The 12,985-nt window shown below is 48.5% G+C and overlaps 1 protein-coding gene across 2 annotated transcripts in view; it reads right to left on the bottom strand.

Annotated features, from left to right (window-relative positions):
* Positions 1-1,223: 1,223 nt before the first annotated feature.
* Dok5 (docking protein 5) overlaps positions 1,224-12,985 on the bottom strand; it is a 147,969-nt gene continuing 136,207 nt past the window's right edge. The window contains exons 7-8 of one of the 2 annotated variants that reach the window (NM_029761.4): positions 10,068-10,188; positions 1,224-1,825 (exon numbers count right to left, since the gene is read on the bottom strand). In NM_029761.4, the coding sequence (NP_084037.3) occupies positions 1,761-1,825; positions 10,068-10,188 (186 nt within the window). In that variant the 3' untranslated portion in view covers positions 1,224-1,760. The remainder of the gene's footprint in view (positions 1,826-10,067; positions 10,189-12,985) is intronic. The other variant, NM_001163686.1, reaches the window with a different exon arrangement.

The following is a 12,985-nucleotide window of genomic DNA, read 5'->3' as shown; positions in this document are numbered from 1 at the left end:
TTAGCTTAGCAGGCTTGGGTTTTTAGCTAGGCTGAAGATATGGGGTTATAAGGTGTGTCTATCTCCCCTTTGAGCCTTTCTAGAAATGCTCAAACAGCAATGGGATGTTGAAGTGTTTTGTGGGAGCCTCTGCAATATATATATATATATATATATATATATATAATTCTGAAACTCATTAGGTATTTTCTTCCATGAAAATAATGGATTCAGAGGAAGCTGGTGTGCAGAAGTGTGCATTCAAGGTGAAGTCTCCCATATACAAAGAACCCCATTCCGAGGATGTGAATCTGACCTTCTCTCTCTCTCTGTCCATCTGACACGCATCTATCAGGGGTCCAGGCTCAGCTCTAGGGCTGAACATTGTAGTTGTCAAACTCAGCAAAGACCATCCAGGATGATTTGAACTCAAGATACAAGGGGCACTGTGAAACATACCCCTGTTCCATGTCAAATTTGGACCTCACTTTTATTTTGAAATACCATATAAGCGCCACTTACCTGAAGATCAAGTTTAATTAGGGGACATGACAGCGAGCAAGGTGAGTGCCCCCAGCTTGCTTTTCCAGCCTGGCGAGAACATAACCTCTAATTGTCACGAGATGCAATTGCCATCTGGCACCTCCCCAGTGACACAGCCTGAAGAGCGGGGTGACCTTCTCTTTAGAAGGCCGTCGCCCCTGGAGGCCCATCGGGCAGGTGCCACTCAGTACTGCAATTGTATCTTAATTCCCTTGATGCCCTCGTCTGGAAGAAATTGAGGTTCTTGGCAACAAAGCCAGAGTCTTTATACCTCTGCATGCCTAGAGTCCAGCAGAGCACTGGAGACGAGAAGACTCCAGATCTGATGAATGAATGAATGAAGAGATGTGTCTGTGTCTGGATTTGTGTGAAACACAACGCAAAACCCTGTTCCCAGTGCATTTACCCTCCAGATACACTAAGTGGGGGCACAGAGAAAACTGGCACCGGGACCCGGGGACCGGATGGTGAAGCTGCTTATTCTAAAATGCCTTACGTAAGTGGTCTACTCAAAATAAAGGCTTTTGAGGGGTCAGAGGGGGTTGAGGAGAACGCATGTTCATTGGGTCTTCTGAGGGGGTCTTCCCTGAGAAGAATGAGTGGAAATATTGATTTAATTCACTGGGAATATAACCAAATGCGAGTTCATGACTGAGCCAGAACCCCAGCCCCAGTCACAGAGGGATAGTGCAGAAAGAACTAACGAATACTGAAGAGGCATTTTATTGTCCATGATGACTGTCTTACGACGGAAACACTTACAAGGAAAATCACACAAATCCACAGAGGGACAGACTCAGAGAGGCACAGGGGGCACTTGTCACCAATAGAAAATCAGTCCGTGGTAGCAACACTGACTCCTCTGTCCAGCTATAAAAACAGGGTGGGCTGATATTATCCAGTGCGTTTCCATGAGGTTAGGGCTGTATCTTTAAAAAAAAAAAAGAAAAGAAAGAGAGAGAAAGAGAGAAAGGGAGAAAGGAAGAAAGGAAGGAAGGAAGGGAGAGAGAGAGAGAGAGAGAGAGAGAGAGAGAGAGAGAGAGAGAGAGGAAGAAAGAGAGAGAGAGAAAGGGAAAAATATTTATACATATGTTGTTCTGCAGCGTTTCCCGTGGCCACACACATTAGCAGGGTGCGAAGCTGCTCTTCTTCATCTGCACTCTCCCTGGCTGTCCCTCTGTGTCCTCCTGCTGTGGCTGACACAGCACAAATGTGCTAACAGCTCTTGGCGGTTGCTGTCAGTGCTCAGACCGGTAGGTGGGGAAAGTCTCTGTCCGGTGAAGCTTCAGCGGGCTGGTGACATCTTTTCCAAAAAAAAATTAGAGAGGACAAACAGTTATCTCTCAAGAAAGCTCAGGATCAAATTGGCTAGTACTACAGTTGATTAAATTTACCAGAGAAAAGTGGCCTGTTCAGGACAGGAGACTGTATTCCTAAGGTCACTCACACAGATATGCAAATACGCATCACTAGGGAGTGCGTGATTAACATATCATTTGCATTTGGCCTTTGCCTTCAGCCCTGGTCAGTCCTTAACAGCTGTGTTAACTCCTTAAACTTTCATCTGTAGTTCCTCCCTGTGTCATGAAATTCGGGTGGGGGGGGGGCGTGGAAAACACAGGACTAGGGAAAATTTTGATGTAGACACTCTTTGCAAACCTGACTCAGAATAAGACAATATTGCACATCTTCATATGTCACTGTTAGAAGACTTTAATTTCCTCTATTCCAATTCAGTTTCCAGCCCAATGAACAAGTCAAGAATGCCCCCCCCCCCTTGAGAGGTCACCTGGGAGAGGGGGCCAGGAGAATGGATGGAAATGGGGGGTGAGGTAAGCATCTCTAGGATTGTGCCAGACACTTGGGATGGGGGAGGATCCAGGAGTCTATGAGGGGGACTCTAGCTGAGACTCCTAGCAGTGGGGGATATGAAGCCTGAAGCATCCTGTAGCCAGGCAGGACTCTCAGTGGAGGGATAAGGACAGCAACCCATCCACAAAACCTTGGACCCAAAATTTGTCCTGACTACTAGAAGTGCAGGGACAAAGATGGAGCAGAAACTAAGGAATGGCCAACCAATTACTGGCTCAACTTGAGACCAACCAATCCATGACACTATTAACCACCAACCAGAGAGCCTACAAGGGCTGGATCCAGCCTTCTCCACCCCACACAGATGTAGCAGATGTGCAGTTTGGTCTTCACGCAGATCCCCCAACAACTGAAGTGGGGGCTGTCCCTGACTGTTGCCTGCTTGTGGATCCTGGTCCGCTAATTGGACTGCCTTGTCTGGCCTCAGTGGGAGAGGGTGTACCTAGTCCTGCAGTGACTTGAGGTGCCAGGGTGGGTTGGACCTCCCTGAGGTGAAGGGGTGGGGGGAACGGGGTGAGGGGCCATGTGAGGGAGAGACTGGGAGAAGAGGGCCTGCGATTATGATGTAAAGTGAATTAATTAATTAATCAATTAATCGATTAATTGATTGATTGATTGATTGATTGATTGATTGATTGATTGATTGATTAATGAGAAAGAAAAAAAGGATGCCCTGCGCCCACCTCAGAGTTAATGCAGGGATTGGCAGGTTTCCTCTATACAAGGCCAGAGAGTAAAACTAAGTAGATATTAACAGCAGGGTAGCAGCCACGGTGAACACACAGTGTGTGAGCATGTACATCCCTGTAAAATTGTATTAAGAAACACGGGATCCAGGCTGGAAAGTGCCCAGGAGAAACCGGTTTGCCCAGCCTGACAGCCAAGCACCTTTCATTTTATAAAACCAAGATGTTTTGCTGCCCCCTGCTGGCTAGGGGTAGCACAAGCAGCGATTTTACAGGACTAAGGGAGTTCACAGTGGCACAGAGGCTGGACACAAGGAAGTAGGTGGGGGGAGCTCTGAGAGCCAGCAAGTATGGATGCTTCAGGCACACTTTCAAAACCATATTGTGTGGACTGTTGAGCCAAGAGAAAAGGGTGGTTGGTGCCCTGTGGCTCTGCGGCTCCTGGCCCTTCAACTGACTTTCCGTTCCTCTGTCACAACAGCCCTGACTGACTGAGCCCTTAGGCCTCAGCTAACATCATCCCAGCCTCCCCACCTGAGAAGAAACAGGAGTAACACCTGACACAAACCCAGCTCCCACTTCTACATGATGAAAGGAAAGATGTCTTTCATTCTCCCACGCAGTTCTACTGAGGATTAAGAGACGTGCAAGGGGATTTGTGAGCTGCCACAGTTTGCAGAGTTATCCCAATCTCTGCCCCAAACTAAAACAGCTACAAAGAGAACCAAGGGCTTGGGCCGAATGAAATGGCTCTGTGAGTGCCTGCCTCCAAGCCTGAGAATCCGAAGTCAGTCCTCAGAATCCACATGGTGGAGGAGAGAATAAATCCCAAAAGCTGACCTCTGACCTCCTCACGTATATGTCATCAATTCAAATCACACAGGCACACACACATATGTACACAAGCACACACAGGCACACACATATGTACACATGCACACACATGTGCACACATACATGACCTCTTCACACACACGTGCACACACACATGACCTCACCATTGCATATGTCACCCGCACACATACACACGCAAATTTTTTTACAGATTATTAAAAAGAGAGAGAGAGAGAGAGAGAGAGAGAGAGAGAGAGAGAGAGAGAGACACAAAAGCTTGAACACTTGCAAGCCTCACATCTGAACCCAGGCTAGATTTCTGGCCTGCAGAGGTGGTGACGGGTGTTAAAGTTCCCAGTCTTTCCTCGCCTCCCAGGCAACCTGAACATGTGTTCTAGTCTCTTTCTAATGCCGGAGCTGCAACATAGAAACATAGTATCCACGGGTGGAGCTAGAACTACCTGGGTAGGTGTATATTCCAGCATGTCTTTATTTGGTTTGGTAACAATTTCCTCCTGGGAGCAGAACGCCTGGGTGTGGCGTTCAGGAAAACCCCACATCTTGAGTGAAGTGTGAGGCCCTTGTCAGCAGCTCCTTAAACTCCAGAAGCTTCAAGGGAAACTCACAGACAATGACCACAGGGCCCAAGTGAAAGCCCGTGGCTAAACTGAATTCTTCAGTGAGGTGTGAAAGCTGGGTTTGGCTTCCGACAGGAAATGATGAGCTAGAGGGCCGTCTACCCACTCCCGTGGGATGCTAGAAAGCCAGTACCAGCCTGGGGTCCACACACTTGGGCTCAGGTATACTCTAGCCCACCACATGGCTGACTAGAGGCGGCTGCAGACAGCTCTCAGGTAAAGTTCATAATGCAAGAGACCTTGACAAAGGTCCCACCAGATCCATAATGTCCCCCCTCACTCACTCCATGTCCTCCACGACCCTGCCGATGTGAGCAGGATGACTGGTGTGTTAGTTAGGGTTTTACTGCTGTGAAGAGACACCATGACCATGGCAAGTCTTATAAAGGACAACATTTAATTGGGGTTGGCTTACAGGTTCAGAGGTTCAGTCCATTATCATCAAGTGGGGAGCATGGCAGCATCCAGGCAGGCAGAGCTGAGAGTTCTACATCTTCATCTGAAGGCTGCTAGTGGAAGACTGACTCCAGGCAGCTAGGAGTAGGGTCTTAAAGCCCACACCCACAGTGACACACCTACTCCAACAAGGCCACACCTCCAAATAGTGCCACTCTCTGGGCCAAGCATATTCAAACCTTGACACCTGGCTTACCATCTTTCCCCGTGACCTTTCTTAACAGCAGCACGTGTGTAGGAAGGGTAGCACATGTGCTCAGAAAACGAGTGAACTCCCCAGCGGAGCCACTGGCTCCAAGAATCTATCCTCCTGAGAATGGGCATGAACTTGCACGCTCTGGGCTCAACCCCATGAAAGCATTCTGATCTTAGCACGTGGGCCTGTGACTCACACTGGGGCAAGGGCCTCCTCTCAGAGCTAAGGACCATCTGATGACACTGCCAGGGCCTCAGAGCCTGGGTCCCTTGACAATTGCTCCACCTGTGAGTCCCATGATACTTAGAACGAATTGATTGATGTTTCCAATCCTTAATTCTTTACAATAGAGAAGATGATGAACTGGGGGGGGGGGAGGAGGAGGAGGAGGAGGAGGAGGAGGAGGACTAGCTGCTCTTGCCAGCTCCAGCTGTGGAGGTCATCACCAGGAGGATGGAAATAAGGCCAGCCATATGGTAGATTCCAGCAGGCACACATGGCACCATGCTTTGGTTTCCTGCCTGAGGAATGACACGGGGGCTTGCTTTTCCTTGGTTTCATTTTGAAATGAATGATTTTTATCTGCAAGGCAGACTGGTGAGGGTGCTCTGGAAATCCTGACTCAATGGGAAATCTCTGATGCAAGACTGAAGATTCTGAACGTGACTGATAAGAGGGCTGAGAACGGTGCCCTGAGCTGAGGCCAGGCACTCCACGGCTCACATGAGAAGCCGTCAGGCTCCTCCTCTGCTACCCCCTCCCCAGATCCTCTGCAATGTTAGACTTAAAACAGGATTCAGGCCTGACACTACTATGCTCAGCACCCTCAGCACACCGTGTACAAAGGAGTCTTGACCACCGGTTCCCGTCATCCAACCCCCTTCTCCATACCCCACTCATCTCTGCCTCAGGACATTTGCATTCACCAATCTGACTAGGAAGAACGTTGTCTTGGGCTGGAGAGATGGCTCAGCACTTGAGAGCACTGACTGCTCTTCCAGCGGTCCTAACTTCAATTCCCAGCAACCACATGTGGCTCACAAACATCTGTAATGGGATCCGGTGCCCTCTTCTGGTGTGTCTGAAGACAGCTACAGTGTACTCACATACATGAAATAAATAAATAAATCTTTAAAGAGGAGGAGGGGGGGGGAGAAAGTTTACTTTTTCTCCTTAATCCTCCATATGACTGCCTCTTCTAGAGTTAAAGTTTTGTCATAAATGCTATGGCTTCTTCCGACAGCTACCTGATGGAGACAAGACCCTCAAGCCAGTAACTATGCCTCCCTTTGTGTGAACGCTTTCTATAAAAACTATAAACATATTCCCTGTGGCTGTTACACGTATCAGATTTGAGATAAATGTCTAATTGTCACTCACGACTCTCCATTAGCTTGCAAGCTGCTAGGAGGAAGACACATAGCTGCCATCCTCAGGGCGCTGGCTCAGTAAACAGGCACTGTGTCGATGGGAGGAAAAAGAGGAGAACGCTACGTCCTCCGTAGATAGCAAATCTCAGAGGCATCGATAGCTCTTCTGGGCCCTAAAGTTTTAGTACCAAGGAAATTTAAGACGCTAGTATGTTAGGTGCCCCACAGAGAGTAACTTCTTTTTTTACATTTTATTTCTTTAGTTCATGTGTGCTCTTCTCACATGTACACGTGTTGCTGCACACATGCTGAAGTCTGAGAACTTGGGGGATTGCGTTCTCTCTCTCTCTCTCTCTCTCTCTCTCTCTCATCACCTAGGTCCTCAGGATGGAACTCAGGTTGTCCGCTCAGTGTCTGATGTACTTAACCACCGAGGCACCTCGCTGGCCTGACCATAGAGCTATCTTTGCAGGACACCAGTTTTTACATTGTGAATATTTTGCCATCTTCTCCATTGTGAAATCTTATTTATTTATTTATTTATTTATTTATTTAAATCTCCTGCATTTCTGAGAGGCTCCTTCAGATATGTGGGCCAACAAAACTATGTTCACTGGTTCTCTTGCATGGATTTCTCTCAGATTTTACGCTAAGGGCTCACGTGTTCGCTTTGTATTCTCCTAACCACAGAAGAGTTCTTCTACAGGGAAACTGGAAATCATGGGAGTGGCAGAGAAGATGAAGTGAGTCCACTTTCATGAATGTAGCACAAGTGTAGCCAGATGCTTCCTTCACTGCGCCACCAATAATAAAACTCTATTCCCAGGCCTACCAGCAGGTGGCGCTCTAAGCCTAAATTTGGGACAGTGAGACCTATTTTTCTCAAACCTGTCTGATAAATTCTGGTTTTTAGATTAATCACTTAGAGACGCCTTGAAACTTCAGCTTGAACTTCATCGGCGTAGGTAATTTGAGCAGAGTCAGCCCTTCCTTGGCTACTTATCCAGCCACTCAGGATCCATCTTTCCAACATCTATGAACAGTTGCTGGCAGCTTGAGAAACAGGGGACGAGGAAGACCCAGTGGGGCTTGGAAGAGGCTCAGTTGGTAGACTGCTTGCTTCACGTGCACAGAGCTCTGGGTTCTGTTCTCCAAGCACGATGTCACAATCCCAGCATCAGGACATGGAGACAAGGGCATCAGAACTCAAGGTCCTCCTTGGCTACACAGTGAGTCTGGATCCAGCCTGGGCTACATAAGATCCTGTCTCAGGAAGAAAGAAGCCCCCTGCTTCCTCACATCCCACCTTTCAATACAAGATGACGACCCCATGCAGGATCCAGAAGACACCAGGATCGAAAAGCAGCTGTGGCATGCCTGCCCTCCTGGTCACCATTGCTTCCCAGAAGTGTAGCGATTACTAATAAACAATGACATTCCAAGTGTGGTCTGGTTCCCATTGAGGAGCCTGGCTCCTTCATCTCAGGAGTGCCACTAGCCAGCTTTGTGCACCAACAACAAACAGTCCAAGGAGAGACATGGCAAGTGAGGAAGGACGAATTGGAGTTGTAGAGTTGTGGGGATGGCAGTATATTCCAGAAAAAGGAGGAGGAGGAGGAGGAGGAGGAGGAGGAGGAGTAGGAGGAGGATGTGGAGCAGGAGGAGGAAAAGGAGGAGGGGGAAAGAGGAGAGTAAGAGAAAGGAAAAAGAGGAAGAGGAGGAAGAGGAGAAGGAAGAAGAGAAAAGAGGAAGAGGAGGAGGAGGAGGAGGGGAGGAAGAGGAGGAAGAAGAAGAAGAAGAAGAAGAAGAAGAAGAAGAAGAAGAAGAAGAAGAAGAAGAAGAAAGGAAGAAAGGAAGAAAGAAAGAAAGAAAGAAAGAAAGAAAGAAAGAAAGAAAGAAAGAAAGAAAGAAAAAGAAAACAGCAGCAGCAGCTTGCCCAGGGAGGGTTGTCAGCAGGAAATGCTGAAGGGCAGCTGTGTGGCTTGAGCACATAGCAGATATGGATTACAAAAGATTTTTTTTCTGTGATCACCCATCTCTCTGTCCATCCATCTGCCCATCCATCCATCCATCCATCATCCATCCATCCATCCATCCATCCATCTATTCATCCATCATCCATCCATCCATCCATCCATCCATCCATCCATCTATTCATCCATCCATCCATTTATCCATCCATCCATCCATCCATCCATCCATCCATCCATCCATTCATTTATTCCTACATGTGATGGTTAGTTTGAAATATTAACTTGTCAAACTTTAGAATCACCCATGAAAAGACTCTCAGTCGAAGAATTATCTAGCTCAGGTTAGCCTGAGAGCATGTCTGTAGGCAACTGTCCTAACTCTTACTTGACCCAGAGCTCACTGTGGGTGGCACTGTTCCCTATGCTAAGTCCTGGGCTGTATAACAGTGCAGAAAGCTTGCTGCACCAGGAAGCAGCAGCTTGAGATCATGGCTCAGTCTACCACCTGAGCCACATCCCTGGCCACATTGCACCGGCTCTCTGCTCTTGGCTGTGGATGTCATGTGACCAGCTGCTTGGGTGTCTGTCTTGACTTCCCATGCATAGACTACAGCCTGGAGCTGTGAGCCACAATAAACCCTCCCTGTGTTGTCCTTGGTCAGGGTACTGTGAGCTCAGTCTCACAGGGTACTGTGAGCTCAGTGCTAGCATGCTCTTTCCAGTGTAGAGCTGCACACACCATCAGATCCTGCAGCAAGGATGCTCCCACGCAGGTTTGTTGGTTGGCTTGCATATCAGTCAGATGTGAGTGAGCCAATTCCCTTGCACTAAAGTATCAGAGGGGGCGTTTAAAGGGATAAGAAAGTCTAAGTCGTGTTGAATTGGGGAATCTTTTGGTCTCCCAGTGAGCAGACCTGTACCCTACTTCAGAAGGTTTGTTTCTCAAGAGGAAGGGATCTCTTCCTCCCTTGTTGTCCTAGAGCAGTGGTTCCTACCAAGCGTGTTCAGGAGAAGCACCGCGGGTCTTGTTCAAGCACGGCAGGCTGGAGGAGCCCCACCCCTCTTATTTTACAATGGATGGAGAAGGTCCTAAGACTCTGCATACCTGACAGTTCCCCAGCGGTGCTGACCCCATTAGTCTTGAGCCTGGAGGGCTGATTCTAGAACCTGGACTCTAGCCCTTGGCCACACTTTATACAGGTGTCCCTTCAAAAGACTGGTTGCTGAGCCTCTTCCTGGGACCTCAGGCCTCTGGCCTGTTGTGCCTCTGGCTAAGGGCCAAAGAATCTACATTTCAAACAGATCCCCCAGGACAGTGTGATAGATGCAAACGTTTGAGGATCAGGAATCCAGAAAGATGAAGTATCCAGGGTCATGAGGCCTCAATGGAGGTCCTCAGCTCGGGAGGTGGCATGGTGGGACACAGCAGCTTACCGGACCTCCAAGCACGAGGCCCCAGGCAGGCAGTGAACCCTGCTTACCTTGCAGGACGCCCCAGGCAGGCAGTGTGCCCTGCTTACCTTGAAGGTGGTACAGCTGTCCTGTGCTGTGCTGCCTCGTGATATGCTGCCAGTAGGCGCTGCGGGGCAGGGGCACCACGGTGCTCAGCGACGCTGCCCGCTCGCTCTTCTTCATCTGGAGCTGGATCAAAGAGAAGAGAGAGGTGACTCAGCAAGACAGAGCCTCGCGGAGACCCGAGGGGCAGGGAGAGTGTCAGGACCTGAGTCAGAGGACAAGGAGAGTGTCAGAACCACAGAGCCAGCTGCCTACACACGAGGAGTCCACTCATGCTTGTGGGCAGTCAGTCCCTGGCTTCATCTGCTTAGCAGCTCCACGCTTCGCCCTGTTGGCAACACCAACTTCCTTTTCTCTCCCACTCAGTTCAATCCAGGGTCATGAGGCCTCAATGGAGGTCCTCAGCTCGGGAGGTGGCATGGTGGGACACAGCAGCTTACCGGACCTCCAGGCACGGGGCCCCAGGCAGGCAGTGTGCCCTGCTTACCTTGCAGGACACCCCACCTTGCACATGCCCTCGGCAGGTGACCTTACCACCCGTTCTGGGGTTAAGCCAGTTACCCATGCCAAGACAAAACAATGTAGTCGTCTAGGTTCTATTAAGTAGGGAACAATCAGTAGAGGTGAGCTAAGGATTTGTGGCAATTATATTAGTTGCTTTATCCTCTGGGTCTAGAATATTTCCTGACACACAGTAGGTATGCAAGTAATGGGTGTTGCAGGAAGTTGTCTTCTCCCAAAGAGAGGAAGGGAAGCAGAGACTATAGGGAGAAAGGGAAGCAGAGACTATAGGGAGGAACGGAAGCAGAGACCATCTTGGAAGAACAAAGGGAGTAAACAGATGCCAATAATATCAAGGCAGCCAAGGAAAGAGAACAAGGTCTATAGTGGCTCACAGGGACCAGGGGCCAATGGGACTACAGATTCTTGCAGAGATCTGAGGTCAACGGGGCTAGAGAAGCTCATGTAGACCAGGGGCCAACGGGGCTACAGAGGCTCATAGTGACCCGAGGCCAACCCCAGACTTCTCAACAACCAGAGCTGAGGACTGCTTCTCTGCTCAAGACAGTTGAGTTAGATCTGTCACCAGTATCAGAAAACGAAAGCAACCTGTCTACTTGGCCACTGTGTCTTCCCTAAAGTGTTCCCTGGTCTCGGTTCTGAGAGAGCAATGGGACCAAAACAGCACAAGAGTCTAGGATCTTGAGAAGAGCGAGGCCTGCTCTGCCACAGCAAGGGGCCCAGCAGATGTCCTAGAGAAAAGCACCAGGACCAGGTGTAGAAGGGCACATCCCAGGGGCATCCCAGCACCCCATCCCATCTGATGCTGGCCTCAGTGTCCACAAAACAGCCTTCTTGTGCCGGAACACACAACACATGTCACTGATATCCTGAGTACTTGAGCACTGGGTATGCCATTGTAGCTTTCTAAAAAGAGACCATATATAGTAGATGGAAAACGCCAATACAAGGAGGGAAACTACACCTAGAAAAAACAAGAAAGTAATCTTCTTTCAACAAACCCAATATATGCAAGTCAAAACAACCCTGAGATTCCACCTCACACCTGTCAGAATGGCTAAGATCAAAAACTCAGGTGACAGCAGATGCTGGCGAGGATGTGGAGAAAGAGGAACGCTCCTCCATTGCTGGTGGGATTTCAAGCTGGTACAACTACTCTGGAAATCAGTTTGGTGGTTCCTCAGAAAATTAGACATAGTACTACCTGAAGACCCAGCTATACCACTCCTGGGCATATACCCAGAAGATGCTCCAATATGTAATAAGGACACATTTTCCACTATGTTCATAACAGCCTTACTTTAGTAGCCAGAAGCTGGAAAGAACCCAGATGTCCCTCAACAGAGGAATGGATACAGAAAATGTGGTAGACTTACCCAATGGAATACTACTCAGCTATTAAAAACAATGAATTTATGAAATTCTTAGGCAAATGGATGGAACTAGAAAATATCATCTTGAGTGAGGTAATCCAATCACAAAAGAACACACATTGTATGCACTCACTGATAAGAGGATATTAGTCCAGAAGCTCAGAATACCCAAGATAAAATTTACAAAACACATGAAACTCAAAAAGGAATTCCAAAGCATGGATACTTCGATCCTTCTTAGAAGGGGAAACAAAATACCCATGGGAGGACATACAGAGACAAAGTATGGAGCAGAGACTGAAGGAAAGGCCATCCAGAGACTGCCCCACCTGGGGATCCATCCCATATACAGTCACCAAACCCAGACACTATTGTGGATGCCGACAAGTGCTTGCTGACAGGAGCCTGATAACCTGAGAGGCTCTGCCAGTGCCTGACAAATACAGAGGTGGATGCTCTCAGCCATCCATTGGACTGAGCACAGGGTCCCCAGTAGAGGAGCTAGAAAAAGGACCCAAGGAGCCCCATAGGAGGAATAAATGAACTAACCAGCACCCCCAGTGCTCCCAGGGACTAAACCACCAACCAAAGAGCACACATGGTAGGACTCATGGCTCCAGCTGCATATGTAGCAGAGGATGGCTTAGTCGGTCATCAATGGGAGGAGAGGCCCTTGGTCCTGTGAAGGCTCTATGCTCCTGTGTAGGGGAATGCTAGGGCCAGGAAGTAGGAATGGATGGGTTGGTGACTGGGGTGAGGGGAGCAGGGAAATTTTGGAGGGGAAACCAGGAAAGGGGCATTTGAAATGTAAATAAAGAAAATATCTAATTAAAAAGAAGAAGGCAGCAACAGAAAAAAAAAAAAAAAGAGGCCTTATTCATCAAGACCTGGATTTGTGTAGGATGTTCAGTCTATACTTTGTGATCAGCAAAAGCTGGAGGTTACTTAAGCGTTCCCAGGGCCAGGCCTGAGTAGTTGCTCATAGACACAATTGGATACTTGGTAACAGCTTTCCCTGAGAACTGCAG

The sequence above is a fragment of the Mus musculus genome, chromosome 2 (assembly GCF_000001635.26).
Source record: "Mus musculus strain C57BL/6J chromosome 2, GRCm38.p6 C57BL/6J".
NCBI classification, from domain to species: domain Eukaryota; kingdom Metazoa; phylum Chordata; class Mammalia; order Rodentia; family Muridae; genus Mus; species Mus musculus.
This window is presented reverse-complemented; position numbering and strand designations above follow the sequence as displayed.